The sequence below is a fragment of the Labrus bergylta genome, chromosome 14 (genome assembly GCF_963930695.1).
Source record: "Labrus bergylta chromosome 14, fLabBer1.1, whole genome shotgun sequence".
NCBI lineage: Eukaryota > Metazoa > Chordata > Actinopteri > Labriformes > Labridae > Labrus > Labrus bergylta.
The window spans coordinates 23,276,932-23,299,396 of record NC_089208.1 but is presented as its reverse complement, the minus strand read 5'-3'; the positions used below and the strand labels follow the sequence as shown (position 1 = coordinate 23,299,396).

Below are 22,465 nucleotides of genomic sequence, written 5' to 3'. Positions count from 1 at the left end.
TTGAATTCATTAAAGAAGACATTTGCTGTAGATCACCTGGGCTGAGATGCCGATGAGCAGCAGCCATTTCTGCTTGGCGTCAGTGCGGTAGTTGATGATCTGGCAGCCTGCCAGGCTGGAGTGGCGGTCGAAGACTTTCACAGGCTGTGAGTCACCCTCCATGCTCCAGTGGTAGACGGCAGTGTCAGTCACAAGTGCAACTGTGTTCAGGGAGATCCACTTCCAGAAGGTAACATCGTCCGTCATGGTGTGAGCCTTCATCTTGCTCTTCATCTCGATGTTGAAGATCTGAAGAGTTTTGGCGGCTACATGTGGGGAGAGAAGGGGCAGGAGCCAGGCCCCGGAAGACAGTTATAGTTTCTGACAAGGGCGCGCCCACACAATGTTACACAGGAAAAGAAAAACACCAAATTTCAATAGAAGAGATTTAAATTTGAAATATTGGCAGTCATGGCACAGAGGACATCAAGCAAGGACGCCATGAGGGATAAAAAGGGGGTGCCGCACATGCTGTAGTCGGAAATAGTGTCAACTCTGAAGTGTGGTGAGACAATTGGCACAGAAATAATTGAACAAGTGAATCAAATTTTGGACTCCTAAGAGGCTGAACAAGTCGTCCTTGAGTCATTTATGTGTCGTTGAAGCAGGTTCAGGACTAAATTGGTACCACTAGTGATATTAAATATGGACACTATGATTTCATAAATAGTAATTAAAAAACTCATGATAAGTTGATTGTTGTGAATTTCCACTAACAGGATACTCAAAGGTACTTCAAATGAGACTTAAAAAGTAAAGCTAACAAAACAGCTTTATTTTATATTTGAACACATTTTTCCTTTGTTTTGCAGATTTATGATAGAATTATTTAGATTGTTTCATTAGAAAACACTTGTATCCCATCTTTGAAGTGACATAAATCTTTGTCTCTAAACAAAATGAAAAGTCGAACTTTGAGTGTGCATTAACGTCACAATCCAATGAGCAAAAGTAAGAGCCCAAAAGTATACAGATGTCCTTTGTGGTGTGATGGTGAACGACTGAATACATGCACACCTCACCCAGAATTTAACTAAAACTATCAAAGCTTTTCAAATGAGTTTAAATTATGTACTCTGAATACATTTCATGTGTTATTATATCCGACTACGTGGCCCGCCCCACCAAAAGAACAGCCTTCATCGAGAGAAAAACAAAGCAGACAGGAGGGTAGAAGCAACAAACAACTCACAAAAAAGGTAAACACATCTGCGTCTGTGTCAAATACACAACAGTGGAGTGGGACAGTTAAACAGGTACAGGCACCATTGATGTGGGAGGGTATTAAAGCAAGTGAGAGACTTTTAGAGGAGAGTGGTCAGATATGTTTCCATAGTTGATTATGTTGGAGTCGTCTACAATTGAAGTTAAGTTTGATGATGTTCAGGTAACAGACCAGAAGCTAAATTTTCAAAAAAAAAGTTTCACTCACCTGGATTTATTGTCTATTAGTTTGGGTTAATTTAGAGAGCTAAAGCTTAATTTAGAAGCAGTGTGACTTCCTTCTTTGCTCATTATTCAGTTCTCATCGTTAGGTGAGAAAAAAAAAAGAAGAAGCAAAGACCGATGCACTAGCACAAACGTCAAGATCATTCTGCCATCACTAAGCCGAGGGATCAGAGGTGGAGGATGGACCACTTGAAGCAGCAGCCAAATTTCAGAGAGCAAAGCAGAAGGAATTTTTTTTCTTTATTCATGATTTCCATGATCAGAGGTTGAACGTGTGTGTGTGCATTGCGACGGTTCTTCATAGACGGTTACATGAAAAGGTTAAGGCTTGATACTGAGTCACATGACAAGGTCGGCTGAGAGGCATCATCACGGAAGAGTGAGCAGGAAAGACAGTGGGGGTTGGAAGGAGGGAGGAGGGCTTTATGACGATCCTATGCTGCATTAATAGTGAGCCAAAGACAGGTGCTACAACTTCAGCCAATACAGACCCAAAACTCTTAATGTTGCTTTTCCCAAAGCCATAACACATCCTTTGCACTCTTGAAATGTCATTACTATTAATCCAAATAAAAGCCTGATAGTATTTCCCTAACATTTTATCCAGCTGAGTTGATCATCATGACCCATTTACGGTGACGTTTTTTGACTTCTGTTTACCTTTAAAATACAAAAGGCTTACTCACTCATCCAATCACCTTCCTCTGAGAAACTGTATGACAAGGCTTGTGGGTTTGCTGTGTAAAATTTAACCAGGCAGAGATAACTACTGTAATGTGTCTATATGTCACATGATTGTCAGCAATGGGCTCTCTCTATAAAAGTTAAGTGCACTATTTGTTACTACTGCACATTGCACCACATCCTCACCAGTTCAGCAAAGCTGCATCAAAGGGAGGAGGGACAGATCACCTAATGTAAACATGTCAGCATCAACCTTATAAAACGTTTTCATTCTAAACATACTGCTTTTATAAGAACTGAGACTCAATGAAAGGTCACTTAAAATGCCAGTGCGGTAGTGCAGATTGGAATACTTCCCTATGCAGAAGTGAGATTTTGAATGCAGTAGGAGGTGTGAAGCGATTCAACAGTCTGATGTCGAAGTTGAAACAGTTCAGGTTGTGATTGGACAAAGAGGTCGTGCCTGAGCAAACATTTTGTTAAGAGTTTAACTTCGACAAAGCAGATATCGCATGGATAGGTTAGCTGTTTGGCTGCCAAAAAAAATTATATTCTACCAGCTGTTACTTGACATTAACTGATGATCACCAGGTATGTTGGCCTGAAATCAATTCTTCCTAGCCTGGTTAGAGGTTTACACATTTATGCAAGTAAAATGAATTGTGGTAAATAATTTGGTAATGCCAATGTGCTGAGGATATTCTAAACTGATCATAGTGATTTGGCAATTTTAAGAGGACAACAAAAAGAGCTGAAGAGAGCCTCAGACGTCCAGTCATTACTGAGAAAGAGTTTAGCCACAAATCCTAAGACACAAGCTGTTGGCTCACAAACTGCTGTTGTAATAGTTGGATAAGGCGAAGAGCTGAACGCAGACAGATGGACACACAGGATTGTTGGGCTCTCGGATCTGCTCGACAGCTTAACTTTATTTTTTCACACCCTGACAAGTGAGCTTCACAGGCCAAAGTCTGTCCCTGCTGTTCATTCCTCATCTGGAACTACTTATGCTAGGAAGGAGGTCCCATCAGAAACAATTAAATCAATGCAGCGTTCACATGCCATCAGACTTTCCACGACGATTACAAGCCATCATGTCTACACTGTCTCGCAGGCTGGACGGTAAATGGTGAACTTTAGGTCTTGGTAAAGAGAGCAATGAGTGTGTCAAATGAGTTGACAAGTATTAAACACATCTGGGGATCACATGAAACAGCGGGTGTGGAAAATTATCACATCACACATAGATAGAAGGAGACATTAATCGTCAAATGAAAATCGAGAAGAAATGTGAATTAAAATGAAATAATTTTTACCCACAACATTACCACAGCTTCTAAATCACTTGTACATGTAATAAAAATGATGAAAGGCCAGCAAGCTATAATGCTGTGAAAGCTAAATCCTGTTTACGAAGAAATCGTTTGAATGGCCTCGAAGCTAAAGATAAATTTCAAGCAATAGATCAAGATATATGTATAAAACAATCCAGGAGAGGCCATTATTTTTTTTTTTTACTAGGCCACCACCAAAGGTACACAATGTTTGATGATGTTAAATTAGTTCATAGTTCATGTGTATACCAAAGAGGGAAATATATATATATATATTTTTTTTAATTTAGTCTTGAAAACAGGATTTCACTTCCACAATGAAGTAGTTAAATTTCAACTCACCGTCTGCAAACACATAAGAAAGCAGTAAAGAAAAATAAAAGGAACATAGAAAAGACAAAAACAAAAAACAACAAAAAAGTCAAAGCAATCATGGATGCTAGACAAAATGAATAAAAATATGCTATACTGAATATATACAGGACAAATGTTTGTTGAAAGCATACGTGTTGGTCAATAAAAAACTACCTCAGTGGAGAAATAAAGTAGCTGGATGTGTATGGACATAAATAGATGAAAATAATTCAGAAATTCTCTCAATAAACAAACTGATAATGTTGCTAAACTGAAACAACATGCCACAGTTGAATGCTGCAGATCCCTTAAGTGGAGTTATTTAAAATACAACAGTGATGTGATATAAAGTAGCTGTCTCTCTCTCTCTGGTTGTGCCTACACTGATTTTGACAAATATGGATTTTGTTATGGTAATAAATTGTCTTACCTTTAAGTGCAATGACTTTGCTGGCTGGATTCATGATGGCGCTGTCCGCCGAGATGGGCCTGCGGATGGGTGTATTGGGGTCGGCCATGTCGATGATCACAACCTGAGTCTGCTCGCCCACCTTCTCCCGGATACAGATGAATTTATCCGACTCCATGGTGAGGGTGCTGAAGCCTATGTTGGCAGGATTGATCCCTAAGTTTTGGAGCTAAGGAGAAAGAGCAAACGATGGTCGTGTTAGATAGTCTTGAATCAGAAAGAGGGTGACTATTTGGCTAAGTCTAAGAAAAGCGACAGAAAAGTCAATTCCCACCCATATAAGTGACTGCACAAACTTAAGTATTTTAAAAACAAAACTTGAAACATGTCTCAAAAGAGCGACCCTGGGGCCACTAGATAAAATACTGATTAAATAAAATAGTTATTGTAAAAAGTTTTAGTCTTTACCAGTGCACTATCACAGCTACAAACATCCTTAGCCATCCAAGCACTGTAAGTGGAGGCTTATGCCCCGTCTCCTGAACTGAACTAACATAATAAGACTGTGAACTATAACAAAATCTTCACTTTTTCATTCATCTTTTTGCTCGCATTTTGTTGATTTCTTTAATTGATGGAAAGACTGTTTAATTGCATAATTAAATGCTTAACTATAACATAAAGTGACATTTTGGCGACCAGAAACCAACTTCACCTGGCAAATTTAGGGGCTTGGTTGCCTTTCAGGCTGCAATTTGAGAAAATGTAGTACTAGTTTATGCATTGGAAATAGTTAAGTATAACGCCAAGAGAATCCCAGGCAACAATGCAGCAAGAAACAGGTAGAAAACTAAGTGGTCATAATACCTAGGCCTGCACTATATGAGAAAAATATGCAATAACATTGTTCAATATGATGATAAAGACAATGATCTCGATAAAAAAAACAAAAACTAAAAAGTGTGTATAAGCTATAACTCAGTTCCCATGTCTGTCTGCTGTTCTTCATGTTCTATACAAACTCTGGCATCTGAAATACATAGTTCCCTTCACTAAATTGCCACCAATATGTAAATCTGAGAGTAGCTTAGGCTTCATTTTACTGCATCATAAGTGGTGTAAAAGCATGGATATTATACACATGGCCTCCACCCAAAAGGTACAATGCACACATACTGAGTACTAAAGTACTGCTTGAATACATCAAAAGTGTTTTTTTTAAATTGTGATAAATTCAGACTACAGTGATGTGTTTACTGCAAAGTTCCATATCCCTTTTAATTTTGCATTCCTGATAATGAAGTTGAACAGTCAAATGAGTAGAAATGCCTGGTGCTGACCAAACAACAACAGAGTTTAATAAGGAGGCTTTGACGCCCTGCTCAGCTGCCTCTCACAAACACAGCCAGACAATGAGGTCAACAAGGCCGACACTGAGAAGCAGCTCTTTGGACACATGGAGCTGTGCAGTGGTCACAACAATTAGAGAGCTGGACTGGGTGGAGAGCTACTCCAACGCCAAATTCTCAAAGAGTAGGCCCAAAGAGGAAACTACAACCACATTACACAACACTGGAGTCTGAAAAACAGCAGCTTTTCAAGGTCTGACATCTTGTAGTAGTTTAGGATGCAACGAGTAGAGTAGCTCTACAGCTTAGTGTGTAAGTAGTGTACCTGTACTGCCAGACAAAATGCTGTTATAAAGATCATGTTACTTAGCATTTACTTCGCTTACTCGTGGGAAATGGTAAGTTAAAGGTATTCTATCTAAGCAGAAAAATCAATGCAATAAAAGGGCAGAAAGTGGTTTTAAAATCTGGAGAATTTTGGTTAAACACTTGGCAGTTCTCTGCACTGCAAAGCCGACGGCTGGTTGGTGCTGCCAAGGCTGGAACAACAGGGTATCCTGCCTGCCTCACACAAACCCTGACACAGCAATACCTACTGAGAGCAGAGCCAGAACAGCTCTGGGCAGGATTGTTAAGACTGTTGAACAAGTACAAACCATGTATCATGGTCACAATAATAAAGGGAAATCACTGCAAGCTGTATTGTAACTATAATAGTGAACGTGGCAATGTGATGATTACACCATCAGAACTCCAGAGCTTTCCTGCTGACAGACTGCAAATATAGTGAAGTAAGTCTGGAGGAAATGAAACTACCAACATAATTTTCTATGGCCCATGTGTTAGTGTTGCAACTTCCTCTTCTTTCCCAACCTTCTTTCAGCAATAAACCCCGGGTGTAAAATGTTGTATAATTTACCTGAAGATATTTTTTGCATGATTTCCTGATCAAATTTCAGTTGCTGCGGTTGTACAGAAAGCTGTAAGTAAAATGTTTCCTGTCCAATTATGACAGCAAAAAATAATTTAACTTGACGACTATCAGTGGTCATTAACGTATTACAACAGCAAGACAGGAGTGATTAACTGTGTGCTCAGCTGCACAAGTAGAAAAGTAAACTATTTCAAAATCTGATAAAGCCACTTTGTAGCATTCAATGTTTGCCCATGGTCATGATAAATTACTGTGAATTATCTAAGAAAATCACAAAGACTAATAAGATAATGGCTAGTCTTAACAACTATTTTCCTTCAGTTGTAATTTATGTTGGCAAGTGTCATCCTTTAATGCCCCTTAAATGAAGACTTTAAATGTCAGAGCAGTTCTGCGACCACAAATTAGATCCATGAAGAGCTCCTGGGCTTGCCATCCACAGGCACAGTTCGCCTCTGTATTGGTTCATTTCAAGGCCTGCTAATCTGTGACTCCTTGCAACAATTTGCCAAAGTTGAGTCCTAATCAGCAAACAGAAACCACAGTTCCAGGAACTGCTCAACGAAATGAGTACACCTTTTATCAATGACAGGACACACCCTCCCCGCCTCAGCCCTGCTCCACCCACATTCTTCTCTTGTGTGTAACCTGGTTCCCTCTCAATGACACTGCATTAACTGACCTTTCAGAATAAGTGTTACAACCAGCTATTGGGAGAGAACTAAAAGCTGTTCTGTATCAAGCATTCATCGCCGTGTTAGTTTTTTTTATTGCCTGTCAAGGGTGACATCATAGGGTAACATCGTTGCAGCTTTCATGTCTCTTATCACTGCCATTGTCAAGAGATGGCAGCCATGTTTACTCAAGCAGTTACTCAAACACCAGACAAAGCGAAAGAGCATGGACAGAAAATATAGTTTGGAAACTGAATTAGTAATTACTGTTTATAGTTTGACTGATCAGAAAATAATAAAAACCTTCAATATGCTTTGAAATTATAGTTTATTCAAACCTAGAGTAAACACCAAGATCTCGAAGTGTTTGACTAACTCCAATTCATCGCTGTAATCTCAGTCCACCAGACTTATGTGTGTCCATTTGTTAGGCAGAGGAGGAAGGTTACCCTCTATCATTAGACAATACTTTTCTATTGAGATTTAAGGGCTCTCTCTCACCCTGTCTTCCATCTATTCTGGGATATGCAGGAAGCCCTTTCATTCATAATGAAAACTTTCTTAAAACAGGAAAGAGCTGAATGGCTTAATCACAATGAATAAGGTAACACGGTTCATTAGAAAGAAGATTTATTTTTTAAACAGATGCTGTATTGCTTAGAAGACGGACAACACCACACTATGGTCTGTCAGACTGGTTTGCTATGGAAACCTCGCAGTGAAACTCTGCTGTGGGCTCTGGCTGCTGTGACTTCAATGAGCAGGAATTTGGGTGAAAGCAGGTCAAACCAGTGGAGCTACAAACAATGTGGGAAGTTATCTTATGATTTATTTTAGCCTGCTTTGGATAGCTGCTTTAAACTTAGCTGGAACCCTTGATTGGGGAATGCTGTACCAATGTATTTAAAACAACAGCAGCTTATTCCCAAAAGGATAGCAATGGGGGGGGGGGGGGGGGGGGGGGGACCTCACATAAACTTCTGGATGGATTCTGTAGATACGTGGTAGCTGCAGACCCTGTCTTGCCACATGGAAGGTAGTAACAGAGCAGCAAAAGATTTGAAACTGTACCACACTGTATAATTGGGGCGACAGTAGCTCAGTCTGTAGGGACTTGAGTTTACTGATTCAAGTCCTGGTGCAGACCACGTTTAAAAATTGGTCTGGTATTTTCACAGCAAGCCAAGTTTGACATGCAGTTTATCTGCCATCATTGTGTTGGAAGCAAAAGCCTCTGTAGTAGCCTATTTTATGCATCCCTCTTGATGATGACCCTGCTCTGTTGCACATCATGGTAGCCGCTTTCTGTTGTGTTGTATAACGTCACAACGTTAACATAACCTGGGACAATGATATTACACCGCGGCAGATTCATGGTAAAAGTACGAAGGGTGGATAATGGTGAATAATCATTGTGTACTAAACAGAGATGAACGTTTGTGTACAGGACAGACAGGCCGGACAAGTAACTGAGTAGTTTGATTAGCGGAAACCAGGAAATGATAAGGTATGCCAAAGTAAAACTATCACTCTAGCTCTATGGTGGAAAATGCCGTGGGAAGTCTAACGCAAACTCTGTTACAAAGGGGCTCAGAAACCCTGCTGCAAACTAGCAATTTCTGCAATATATTTGTAGAGCTCTGCAGGCATACCATCACACAGGTATAAATGATCATGACTCAAGGTAATTAGAGGTAATTGCAAAGGCTCTGAATTGATTCAACACAAAAGTATAAATCAGGGTTGAGTGAAATGGAGAGCATCAATGCAGCTTGTGAGAGACAGACTATAATACTTCCGCATTGTGATCAAGAAAACTACTCTGGAACATTTTCTCAGGAGTTATTTAAAGAATGCTGATTAAAGCAACAAGAAAAAAAATGAAAAATGAATTTTAAAAGGATAAGGAAAGCATGTAGTATAATGCATGATCATAGAAAGAAAGGCACAGTCAAGAGAAAGAATCAATTTACATTAGCAGATGATGCAGCCTGCATGCAGCCCTGCTTTAATTTCCTGGACTTGGGCAGCCAGTCAGTGAAATGGCAGCAACAGGAGCACACTATTACACTCTGCATCACTATCATTAGTCCCTTGACTTTCCATTAACTCTACCTCAAAGCCTTTCTCCAGCCTAATCACTAATTAAAAAAATAAATAAAAAATCTTAGAGACATGATGTTTAAAGGAAGGCCACATGAGTGTCTCTGCAAAACCATATTTCTGCACCAAAAAAGCAACAATTCTAAGCTTATAATTAGAACATTAATCATAATGTAGCATACTAAATCCTCGCAGGTTACAGTCAACCATTGTAATTTGATCAAGACAGTGTTAGGAATGAGTTACTTGTAACTCTGTTGATGCGTTATTGAAGATTTACTGCAGTTATCCCAATCCTTCATCTTAACATATTTGATCTACTACTTCTGATCTAATGACATGAAGTATGCCACAAACACTGATAAAGACACTCCTAGCTAACACGTCAGTAAAAGAAATGTGCTATCAAAGTCTTTGCAGAAGTGGGTGCTGTGTTAAACTTGCAGATTTGTGACTCATTGCAATCAAGAGTGTAAACAACACGCTTCATAGTCCTCTTGGACATCAGAAAAAGTCAGTCGATGAGCCTGCAAACACTGGTAACCCTGAGGTAGATGTCATTGTTGGTAATGGTAAATGGACTTGAGCTTGTGTAGCGCTTTTCTTTTAGGTCTGATCTTGTGTTTCACCCGAAAAATTGGTTTAATTTGGGGCTGATCAATTACGGCAGAAATATCTTGATTATCTTGTTTTCATGGGTGTGGGAAGCTAAAATCAAAATTGAAATCAAAGCTCAATTAATTGCACAGCACTTGTTGCAATGAAATGGAAACTAAAAATGTTGTTGCAGTGTCTTGTTCAAAAGTAGTTCAGCTATCTTCAATAATAATCAGCACTAGAGCAGAGAGCATCAGTGCAGGGAACAAGGGCAAAGATGCAGCTGATTGGGGGACTTGCGCTTTCCTTGACTGATTATTAAAATCGTCGAGTTCTAGGCGGCAGCCTGAGAACTAAATGTGTTTACTCTGAGGGAAAAGCAGGAGCTTGGGTAGTGGTGCAGGACCCTCTGCTGTTATCAGCTCCATTCACACTGTGAGTAAGCACATTGCAGAGAACCAAAACACACCAACTTAAGTCCAAACAAATCCCACTCTTGTAATCAGGGGATGAGAACTAGAGGGGCAACATCCTCACAAAAGTTTCACAAACATATCATTTAGGAGGGGGCCTTAGGATTACCTTGGCATAAACTGGTAAATACAGGTTGAAATGGATTGTGTTGCAGTACTACAGTGTTTTTGTAACGGTTTTATGGCCTTCAAAAGTTCTTCATCTTGCATGTTATATCTTTCTTTAGCATACGGAAGCTACTCTGCAGCTGGTGCAACATATCATACATAAATTTGATACAAATCCAAAAATCAATAATGATATTCTTCTACATCTCTTGCCAAATGCAAATAACAGATACATCATGCAACCTTCAACTGAGTAAATTCCCATTAAAGCCATTAAAATACAGCTGACGGCTGTAACTGACAGATAGAGATAAATAGTCATTCAGCAGATTTGGCCCATTCATAATGACCTAGAGGGAGTCCCATCTGTGGATTTAACCTGTGTGCGCTTCCTTCAAAGGAAAGCAGCATCTTGCTCAGCAGAAAAAAGGCCTGTGTGTGCCCTGTGCATGTAAAGTTCAAGGCAGGGCAGGGAAGGATGTGCTATGTAATGTGCTGAGGCTTGCAGCACTTCACTGCAGCGCTCCACAACAGGAAACCAGGGACCCATTGTCTACCAGGACTGAAACAACAGGCCTGCCTAGTGCTGCCTCCTCCAATACCATGTGACACTGGTGGAGGACATGTGACCAGCCCAGGGGTGAGGAGCGAGAGGGCTGCCTTTAATGTAAGATAAAGGAGTAGAGGAGGAGGAAGGAATGCATGTGTATCTGGACCCTATCCATCTCCACTCCAGACCAGATCTGCTGAGGTGGTTTTGGGACTGCAGTTTCCTTTTTCTCCCAAATGCTCCCTTTATCTCACATTTAGACAGTGCTGCAAAATGTCAAGTGTTCAGCAGATTTGTATCCTCAGCAGCCTGTCACGGGATATCAGCTGGTCAGTTACTAGCACAGTTCAAAGTGCACCATGCTAACCTTGTAAGGTGATATTTAAAGAGCATGGCACAATAAACGACAGCAAAGGTTACAGCAAAGATGAATAAATCTGAGTTACATACATTTAGAGCCAGATTTCAAGACCTATGTTGTCAAATATTGAAAGAATGAAATCCCTTCTAGGGAAACATTACATTGAAACTAAACATTTAGTGTACTTAGATGAAAAACAATGATGCTTTTTAATCGTATGAAGCTGTCATCTACCTTTAAAAAAGTGGTGTTCAGGGAAATGTGTTTTTTTCGGCTGCCGTCTAGTTTTCATCTGAGAGGTTATGATAATATCTTATTTTAATACTAAATGGTGAGATCTGTGGACACTATGCCCCAGAGATAGTAACTCCAAATGATACATGGCTGTGAAGAAAAGGGCTAATTTGCTATGGCTGTTACTAATTACAGCAATAACCCCCTCCAAATATAAACAATTATTTCGTTGAAATACCTTAATCTTGCCGACAAATCTGAACTCTGTGGTTGAAAAAGTTAATGGAGGGCGTTTGGGTTTAGACGAAGAGAAGAGTTCAGTGAGGACATGTTTTGTACACATCACAGTGTTTACATAAAAGCTACTTTTGACCACATAAACAGGGAAAGTACATCCTTTGTAAAATGCCATTGTGGACCTGCAAATGAAATATGCATATGGGCTGTTTTCACACATGCACTCCTGAAATTTAAGGAGGACTGTCCCTGGAACACATGGTAAAAAGGACGACGCAAAAGTTGTGGACGAGGAGACAGATTCCGCCACACACACACACACACACACACACACACACACACACACACACACACACACACACACACACACACACACACACACACACACACACACACACACACACACACACACACACACACACACACACACACACACACACACACACACACACACACACACACACACACACACACACACACACACACACACACACACACACACACACACACACACACACACACACACACACACACACACACACACACACACACACACACACACACACACACACACACACACACACACACACACACACACACACACACACACACACACACACACACACACACACACACACACACACACTATCAACAATAGAGCGGGGAAGAACATACTGGAGAACAGAAAACATAATGCAGCAGTTTAATGAGAGAACAGAGATCGAAACAGCCGTGTGCATAGTCTATGGTCGTACACTGATTTCAGGGAATAAACGTCACCACCCCCTCCAACTCGCTTGAGGTGTTATCTCCAGATTATATCCTGCTGCGTTCTCACGTCAGCTCATTTGGACTTTCTGCAGTGATACTACTTGGAGGGCTGGCAGCAGATTGCCCAATAAAGTCAAAGTGAAAAATATGTCTGTTTGAGTTCACACACGCAGCTCACCCATAACACCTTAGGAGTTTTTCAGAAGTTATGTGCAAGTTTGAGCAAGGCTATGGATTAAAGCAGCATTTGATGAGCTTAAGACTCTGCGTTTTCCCTCAACAAATCATTTCAAAGTACTGGAGAGGCACCTGGCCTGGAAAATCCTGCTTACCAATTATTACTTGCATGGGAAACCTCTGTTGACAACAAATGGGCTCAATGCTGCCATTACAAAAGCAGATATTGAAGACTAGTCTCATATTAAAAATGATCACTTAAAGCTAAACTTCTTGACAGTACTGCTCCTTTAATTTGTGTGTCATTCATAAATGTATTAAACTCAAGAGTGCAAGAATTAAGTTTGCAAGGAGTGGCATGACAAACTAAGTGCACACACAAAGTCGTGTGTGTGTAAAAGACGTGAGACCTAAAGTAATAGGGATTTTACTCGACACTTGTGCAATTAAAGTTCTTTAACTGGAGTCTACGCTACACTATATAAATGGATGACATATGAAAATGCAAGCTGTGCAAGTTGACCGGAAGACAGAGGACACGAAATTGCAAAGTTTGAAGGAGAGAGGGAGGAAGAAAGACAAGCAAGTGCAGGCAAAGGCAAATGCCTGCTTTAAGTTTCAGCTGGTTCTCAATATAAGCTCCAACACTTATTCCAGAAGACTCTTAATCCTGTTAAAAATGTCACAGTGAGAATTGTTTGTGTAAGCTCTATTTTGAAATAGTTTAATACAAGAAATGATTACTTGGAATCCCTCATTTTGAGGTGCAAAACATTTATAGAGTGCATCCCAAAGTGGCAACGGTATTAACGTCTTTGAAACATGACAACTGAGATGGATTTTTAGATGAAATGTTTTAATCTCAGTTGGATAAAATACAGACGAAAAACTTGTGAACACACACTACCTCACAAACCTTTTCATTTGTAATGTGTGTAACTAATTTATCACATTAGCCTCCCATGTTAAGTCTACCATCTCATGAAGTGAGGCTTTTTTGTTCAATGATAGCAGGTTTCTGAATGCTTACAATTACATGGTTGCCAAGTGAAAAATTATATCACAGTAGCCTTACTGATGTCATTTATACTGACAGTAAATACGGTGAGCCAAAAACCAGGCTGTCCAAAACTGTTGTATGCAAACCAGATTTGCTGAGCCTGCATGCTATCATAGCGGTGTGAAAAATCATGACAGTACCAAAGCAGTGCCGTGAGCTAAAGTCAAGGTTATCTCATCAGGAGGCTTCTATGGTGTGCCAATAAGCAAGCAGAGGTTCCTCCTGCTCCCTATATTGCATCACATTGTAGTTGACAATGTGACAGCCAGCAGGATTAATGGACAAACTACTCCAATCAGAAGGGAGCCAACAGGAAGAGAAACAAACGTGTAATCATTAAAGGATGATGTCTAGTAATCTAAGTATTGATTTTAATATTTTGTTTGATCTGCTTATGTGCTGCATGCTGTGGGACATGTATGAAACAGCATATGCAGAGCATGCATTAGTGACAGTTGCTGTAGATCCCTTGGGAGTAGATTAGTCATACAAAATGACCTTGAGAAGCAGCAATAACACACATAAGGGAAAGCTAGATGCAGTCACCAGCACCTCACAACCACAGAGTGCAGTACTTTAAGTAATCTGAATATAATGAATCATGTTTGTACCAAGCAAAAAAAAAATACAAACATAATAACAACTTTGATTAAAAAAAATGAAACATGAATTTCGCTGCCATGCATCTCTTTGATTCAGAAAAACAACAGTTCAATTATCTTCCGTTCTGTTTCCTATGCACTCCCACTCCTGCAATTGAGAGGACTTCACAAAGGAGTCAAAACTCGTTCCATAATAATTTGATTGTAACTGCATGCACAAAAGAGATTTGCATGGCTTTGACGAGCAGCTCAGTCACCAAACTGTCAGTTATCAAACGGCTAAATAGAAACTTGAACTCTGTCACACAAACTAAGCTGGCAATTAACCTAGAGTGCTGTGATGCACTGTGCCACCTTTAATCATTTATTGAGGAGTTAAAAAAATGTTTTGGCCATATCAAAATTAAAAGCAAATACAAATGACAACCTAACAACTACAGGTGTGCTAAAAAATCGATATCGCAATATATCGTCTGTATTTCTAGCCAATACTTGCAGATGTTACAGAATCGTTATGAGACTTCACCTACGATGCAGTTCACAACAAAACCAATAGGTGGCAGTAGGAGCCGAACTACGTGATTCAGCCAAAACAAACAAGCATGGATGAGACACTCTACCCACCTCCAAAAAAAATCAAATCAAAGATACTAGAGCATTTCGGATTGTTGCACAAGGTCGGAAGTTGGATATGAGTCATGTAATATGCATGCTGTGCAAAAAACAAGATAAAATACTGCGGCAACACGACCAACCTCCGTCTATACAAGTCGCAGGTCTGCTTCACATGGCCAGTGTGTGCCATCCCAGCTGCCACTTACTTCTTAACACTCAAAAGATCACAAAAGCAATTCTCTGATTTATTTGTAAAGACTTCGGCTGTAGAGCATATTTGATAACGAAGGCTTGAGGCAGCTGCTTAATGAGTGTGAGTCACGTTGTGTAATCCCCACTATGTCTGTTCATTACTAAAACTGCAGTATGATTGTATGAAGATGTAAAGCAGAAGAAACTCAAAAATACAAGTGGGCTTATATAGTCAAGCAAAACCAGAATATTATTGTTGCATCAAAAAAAAGTGAGAGGGACAACTGAGAGAGGAAAATGAAAGTACCGTATTGGTCCGAATAGAAGACGGCCTTTTTCCCCATCGAAATAGGTCCGAAAAAGTCGGGTTGTTTTATATTCGGGGTCTAGTATTCAGAGCGCAGCTCTAATTGTTCGCCTGTCCCTTTAAATGTCAACACACATGACGCGCTCTGGGAGGAGCAGGGGAGTGATGACAGTGAGAGAGAACACAGCGGGGCGGAGGACGTGTGTGAGGAATAGGAGACATCGGAGAAGAAGTTTGGAGAGTTTTAGTTTAGCGGTAGTTTAGTTAAAAACGTTGCCTGTATTTCCTCTGTTATTTCAAAATGTTAAAAACATGTTGATAATATTGTTTGATTGTTAATCGATTTTAATGTTGAATCATACTGTACATAGTTCGCCCTTGTGAAACACTTTGTTTTGAAAAGTGCCGTAGGCCTATACCGATAAATACGGTATGTTAATTATTATTATAATTATTAATACAACAGGTGTTTAATTCAATGTGTTTTTAATATTGTTATTTTCAAATAAAATGAAGTTCTTTAAAAAAAGTTCTTTACAAAAACAAGATCTGGTCTGCAAATCTTTTTTTTCTAAATATGAGTGTTGAAAAACGGGGGTCGTCTTATAATCAGGGTCGTCTTATATTCGGACCAATACGGTATATTATATTTGCATTTTTGGATAGCTCTGGGATTATGAACTGAATATTTTAATGTACTGATAGGGTCTCTGAGGACCTGAAGTGTACAGGTCCTAAGCTTAAAATGCTTAAATCCAGGCCTTGGCTGTAATTCTTTGCTGTAAAAAGGAACTGCTGTTGTAGGGAATTCTATGTAGGACAAGGTCATCCAAAAACAACATGTATCGCGATACACATCATGGCCTCTGTATCGAGAGGTTGCAGGAAACACACAGCCCTACTTACAACTACATCCACCTGGTTTGAGGAAAAAAAAAAGGCATGGCATTGCTATCCTCACAAGCAAAGTGACATTTTCTTAGTAGCAGGAAGATACAATGAAGACCAGAAGGCCTGGGGTCAAATATTCACTCGGCTCAACTGTCACTGTGCAAGCCATTGAAAGTCGCAATCATCTCCCTTGATGGCAGTGACCCCAACCTTTTTCTAGAGGTCAATGTCAAAAACATGTTTTTATAACTCAGTGCTGAGAAGAGACTCAGGCTCGAAAGCAATAAAGGAACTTGGAAAACAACAAGAACAGCTAGGAGGATTACAAGCTAAGAATCGATTAAGCACAAGCCACTTGACAAATTTAAAAGGAAATATTGCCTGTGGCTGGTCAAAACTTCCTGTCACCTGCAACGGCAGATCGTTTTTCTTAAATTATTAAATACTATGGATTATGGGTCATATGATACATTCAATCTTAGGGTATTCCTTACAAATTCTTTACAGATATGTTTTAGAAAGTACAGAAAAGAGGGCCGAGTGGGAAGTAAAAACCTTCAGTGAACTGCCTAAATTGTACAGGTAGGTGAGGAAAAAGCTGATCACACCTTTGCAGTCTACATTAAGGTAATCAGTCACCAAAACCTGTGAGACTGAGGCCTTCCTATGCTCAGAACAGGCTAGAAAGCAAAAATACTAATTATTTTCTTGACGTCTACAGGCAGAGGGATCACATTTCTCATTTAAAGCTATATAGCAACTCCAAAAGTCCCAATAATTTATTCATTACCTGAGAGTCAGCTCTCCAGACTAGGGCCGCACAATCGCAATGGCATCGTTATCACAATGTGAGCTTTTGCAATAAACCCACCGCAAAAGACTGAATTTATTGCAATAAAACACATGATATTTAAAGATGAAAATGTATTCTCACTCGGTACGTTTGGTGGATGCCCATGTATAATAGTTATCTAAATATTGGACGAGGTAACTGCACATTGTACAATATTCTAATAACATGTAAGCCTAATGTGCATTAAAAGCAGACTGCATTTATCTGGTTTAATTTTCTCAATCTATTTCTCCGCTGAATTGGCACTAATTGATCCAAGAAGCTGGTTTGAGCTTCTTATGACTGCATCAAAATGGTGTGAAAGCATGGCCATTATACACAGGCCTCCGAACAACTGGTACAACATACACGTGCTGAGTGAGAAAGCATTGCTTGACTAAATTGAAAGTTTTTTTTCCTTTCTTATTATGATAAATTCAGACATTCAGATTAATGATAAAATGTCAATTATTTGCACAGCTCTATCACAATATAATCCCCCTCCCGCCCCCATTATTGTGCAGCCCTACTCCAGACTTAATCCCTAAGTAACCGACTGTGAATGTATATAAGATTATTTAACGACATTTTATGGTCCCTCACTTAATAATCATGTAATCACTGTGGTCCTGTTCATCTGACATCAACCTATGCACACTGCATTAATGTAAGTTAATGCTGTGAAAAACAATCTACCCCATGTAAATGAACCCATCTGTTACATTATTACATAATTAATTATCATGGTTGTTTCAGCATTTTTTTGCAGTACTCACCACTGAACTATTGTCTCATGTAGGCTTGTACGCATTATTTGTTTAATGTTGAATGTTAGAGCACAGCCTATCAAAGACTAATTCCTTGTATGTGTGCCTGTACCTGGCAATTTTCAGAATGTTTTTTTTTACCACATAGGAGGAATTTGACTAGGTGTTTTGGTGCAAAACAATTAGCAAATGACTAAAGCAAAAATAGTAAGAAGCTATAAAACAGCAGAGCTCCTTCTGACAGAGAACCTAAATAGATTAAGAAAAAAAAGGCAACATAAAACAAATAGAATATAAAAATATATATAAAATGTACAAAAGGTGCAACGGAGGCGCTGTGCAGGTATGTGCACGATGTATAGTGCAAATTAATACCAGTGTAAAATAGAGGTTATAGTAAAAGTGTGGCCTTTTAAATAAATAAAAAATGCTCAGTGTAGTCTTCAAGACAGATGGTCCACAAAGGAAACACCTGTGTGTTTAGTATTCCTCTTTTATAAATGTGTAATAGCAGCTTCTGCATCAAAGGGAGGGTTTGCCTCACAGACAGGATCACAAGTCTTTTTCGTTGCATTTTTTGGGCCTCATCCAAGTTTGACAAAGTCATTGAACGAGCCAACACCACATCACATCACATGACCATTTCTACAACCAGGCAGCGTGATCTCCTGCAGAGCTCAGAGATTCACTGTCAAACTACAGATTATTTAACATGTCAAATGAAGCACACTGCAATCTGAGAAACGTCGTGTTTTTCACATTAAGCTGTCACTTTATCATGAGCTGGCAAGTGATGTAGCGGATGTGATTAATGTCAGGGCTTTAAACAGATAATATATAATATATAATATATAATATAAAACATTTATGGACAATTATCTTTAACCGTCGAAACACCTTTACTATGAATTAACGTTAGCGGTGTGAACGGCTTTTACGGCGTTTAAAACTCAACATAACGTAGAAACTCAATCGGTAAATACGTCAATACCGATTAGAAACGTGAAAATAAATTCTCTTCTTTGAGTGAATTGTAGTATTTCGTCAAATATTCAACGGACAACTGAGGCTGGTCAAAGTGTTAGCACGAATGCTAGATGCTAACTTAAGATAAACGTCATCCACCCTGTCAGGCTAAGTTAGCAATGCTAAGGCGAATGCTAACTTAGCCTGCTAGCAAAACCCCCCGGCTTGTCTTTGAAAAGTCTCTGCGGTCGCTGCTAATGTCGTAGCTGCTGAGACTGGATTACAAACTTAAGGCAACGATATTGACATTCATTCATCCGTGTACCTGCAGGTGCTCCTGGAAGCGAATAGGCAGGATCTGAGCCATGGCGGTTCCTCTCTCACTCTCCTCCGGTTTCTTCTTCTGCTAACAAACTACGACTTCTTCTTCTTCTTCTCCTCTCAGATCCTAGCCGCACAGCCAGGGAGCCTCTAATCTAAAGTCCAAATCAATGAATTCAAAGCCTTTTGATAATTGTGCTGTCGGTGTGATGATACTTTTTTTTATCCGTCCCAAAAGTGTTTACTTGCTGGCTTCCCCTGGCTAACGACGGACTGCCGCTACACCGACTCCCTGGACCTGCAATGGCGGTGGAGGTTGGTCAGCGGTGAAAACATCCCGGAAATGGAAGTGCTCTCAATGAGGCGGATGAATACGCAGTCACACTGTTTAAAAAACCGCAACCCGGCGTGTATAATTCGTCTTCTATTGTTGTAAATTCAGCACTTAATATGTTATTTGCGACGAAAAACAGCAACATTACAATCCAACCTTAAAAAAAAAAAATAGCACAAATACCACACTGGAACTACTTCTTTCTATTCGCCCTTTGATTTTTGCCACATCATTCGTCTTTGTAAATTAACGTCATTCCTACGTTGTTGTACACTTGTTCCTCCCAGCCAATCAGAGCACTCCAATCCCAGAGACCTGGATATTCAACTTCTTTATCTTGTGCTCAATAATCAAACCATTAATGCGCTTTAATCCGGTTTCTGTGAACTCCCAATCCTTATTTTTGACATAATCCTTATCATAAGAACAGAAAACATTAAATCATTGGCTTTTAGTTTGACATTTTAAACAATATAGCCTCAATTTACCTAAAGGTGTGAACTTTCACCTACTCTGATGATCTAGTCCTGAAGTCATATTGTTTCCGATAAGTATCGGTTACAAACCTTTTGTATGTATACAAACAAATGTAAGGAGTATATATGTAAGGCCTATGTGTTAGTGTCACACTTCATTAAGGGCCTATAGTAGTAGGGGTAAGGCTGCTCCAATAAATCAAAGACGGAACCAAAAGTGCAATATGTCCCAGTTCAATATCGATGATTTTGATTAGGGTAAAAGATGTTACAAAACAGCACGGATGTAAGGATGCCCTTCCATGCAAACACTCATATGTGTAAAGGTCATGATGCAGGTTTGCATCCTGTCATTTTTTTTGGGACAAAATTGTCCTCACAACAATAAGCATCTCTTGTTGACATTTATTTATGTTTTAAAAAAATGCTAATTGAAGGAAACAAAATAATGAGATATTCATCAATATTTGTGAATATACAGTTTGTGTGCATTGGTCAAAATCATGTAATATCTGTTGGGTGGAGTGTGCACCAAAGGGATCATTTCCCCTTTTTAACATCCACAATTTCTGTTGGGAGAGGATGTAACCTTATTGCTCAATGTCAAACTGAATGCTGGGAACACCGTTCCTCAAACAAGCTGACCTATCAGCAGAGATCCTGCTGAGCCAGCGGTTAAAGCTTCTGAAGAAATGAATGGTCGCAGTCGCAGGATATGAGTATGTGGTAGGCTATTTGTCAATTGTTATGATTGCATGCAAAGAACACAAAGACACTGAAAGCAGACCTCCCAAATAAAGATTATGTCAATGCATTGGTCCTTTTATGGGAAGATTATTATTGATTATTGTTTTTCTCCATAAGGTCCGAGGTATAATAGATGATATCTGCAAACCAGAACGCTAATTTATATTTGTATTATTTCCAGTTTTCCAGTCAATATTGTCTGGATAGTTAGAGTAAAGCTTGAAATGAATCAAAGTGTTAAAACACTGGTATAGAGATGCAACCCAAATAAAAAGGAAAAGATCGATGCCAAACACCTAAGGACATGCATGTTTGTACATTATTCACACGTTGTTGTAAAATGACATGAACAACGTCCTCTGATGTCACAAAGCTTGATCCATGTCCGACATGTCCTTGTAGAAACTTAACCCCGAATTGCTCTGTCTGCTTCGTCAGCAGGGTATGGATGTGTATGAATGTGTATGAATGGGATTGGTTACTTCTGATGGTCACTTTCCATAGAAGCCTCTACCATCAGTGTGTGAATGTGTAGGTGTGACCTGCAGTGTATAAAAGCGCTTTGAGTATTCAGAGAACTAGAAAAGCGCTATACAAGCTCAAGTCCATTTAACATTTATCATCTTTAAGGCTTTGATTTACTATGACCCGAATGACTGAAAACCTACAAAGACATCCACTGGCGTTAAATTGCAGGATTATAAAAGAGGATTCATCCAAACAGCATGAATCAAATGTTATCAATATGGACAACAAATACAAGAAATTTTCATAATTGTTTGCTGCTGTCTTTGGTGTCTTGATAATAGACTGATTAATGAGCATCAGACTCCTTCAAGACAACATCTGGAGAGCAGTAGACCCAGAACTATACGGCCAAAGCTTTTTTTTTTTTTTAAAAGATGCCATTATGCAATCAATAGCTAAGGGGCACATGTGGTGTGTGTGGGTTAGGGTGTATAACTAAATAATCCTGCATCACTCATAAATCTGCATCTCAATGTGCATGCTTAAGAAAATGTTGAAATGTTTTATTGATAACTCACAAACACATTTACGGCCTATGGTAAAAACACAAATATTCCATTCCAAAAGTGTCAAAACTGGAACTCAAATATTTGATCTTTGCTCCAAATTAACGACTCAGCCCCTTAAAGTAATATGTTCTGATTCTGAACACAAGAAGAAGCCATTGTTTAGAGTCATGAATCAGAGAGCAGATAATCGGTTAAAGAGTGCACGGAGCATGAACAGCAGTTTACCAATGTTTTTTTTCCCCCCCACTGAGATTAAATTGATAAGATTTCACCTGCAGCCAAGTCTGATAAACCTCGGCCAATCAGCTGTGTAATTTGTTTACTGATCTGAGAGGCAGAGGCTGTGGTGGAGGATGTCGTGAATAGACCATTCAGGCTGCTGTTGCCATGGACTCCCAGAGCAAGGAGGATACACAGACACTCACAGAGAGGCCATGTGTGTCACAGTTAAAGAGCCGCCTCTGGACTCTCTGCATGGATG

The 22,465-nt window shown here is 39.5% G+C and overlaps 1 protein-coding gene across 2 annotated transcripts in view; it reads right to left on the bottom strand.

The window, feature by feature from the left end:
- The window catches only part of cltca (clathrin, heavy chain a (Hc)), a 40,679-nt gene extending 20,970 nt beyond the window's left edge, over positions 1-19,709 (bottom strand). Inside the window, exons 1-3 of one of the 2 annotated variants that reach the window (XM_065963330.1) lie at positions 19,395-19,709; positions 4,291-4,498; positions 37-305 (exon numbers count right to left, since the gene is read on the bottom strand). In XM_065963330.1, the coding sequence (XP_065819402.1) occupies positions 37-305; positions 4,291-4,498; positions 19,395-19,436 (519 nt within the window). In that variant the 5' untranslated portion in view covers positions 19,437-19,709. The remainder of the gene's footprint in view (positions 1-36; positions 306-4,290; positions 4,499-19,394) is intronic. The other variant, XM_020656356.2, reaches the window with a different exon arrangement.
- Positions 19,710-22,465: the final 2,756 nt, after the last annotated feature.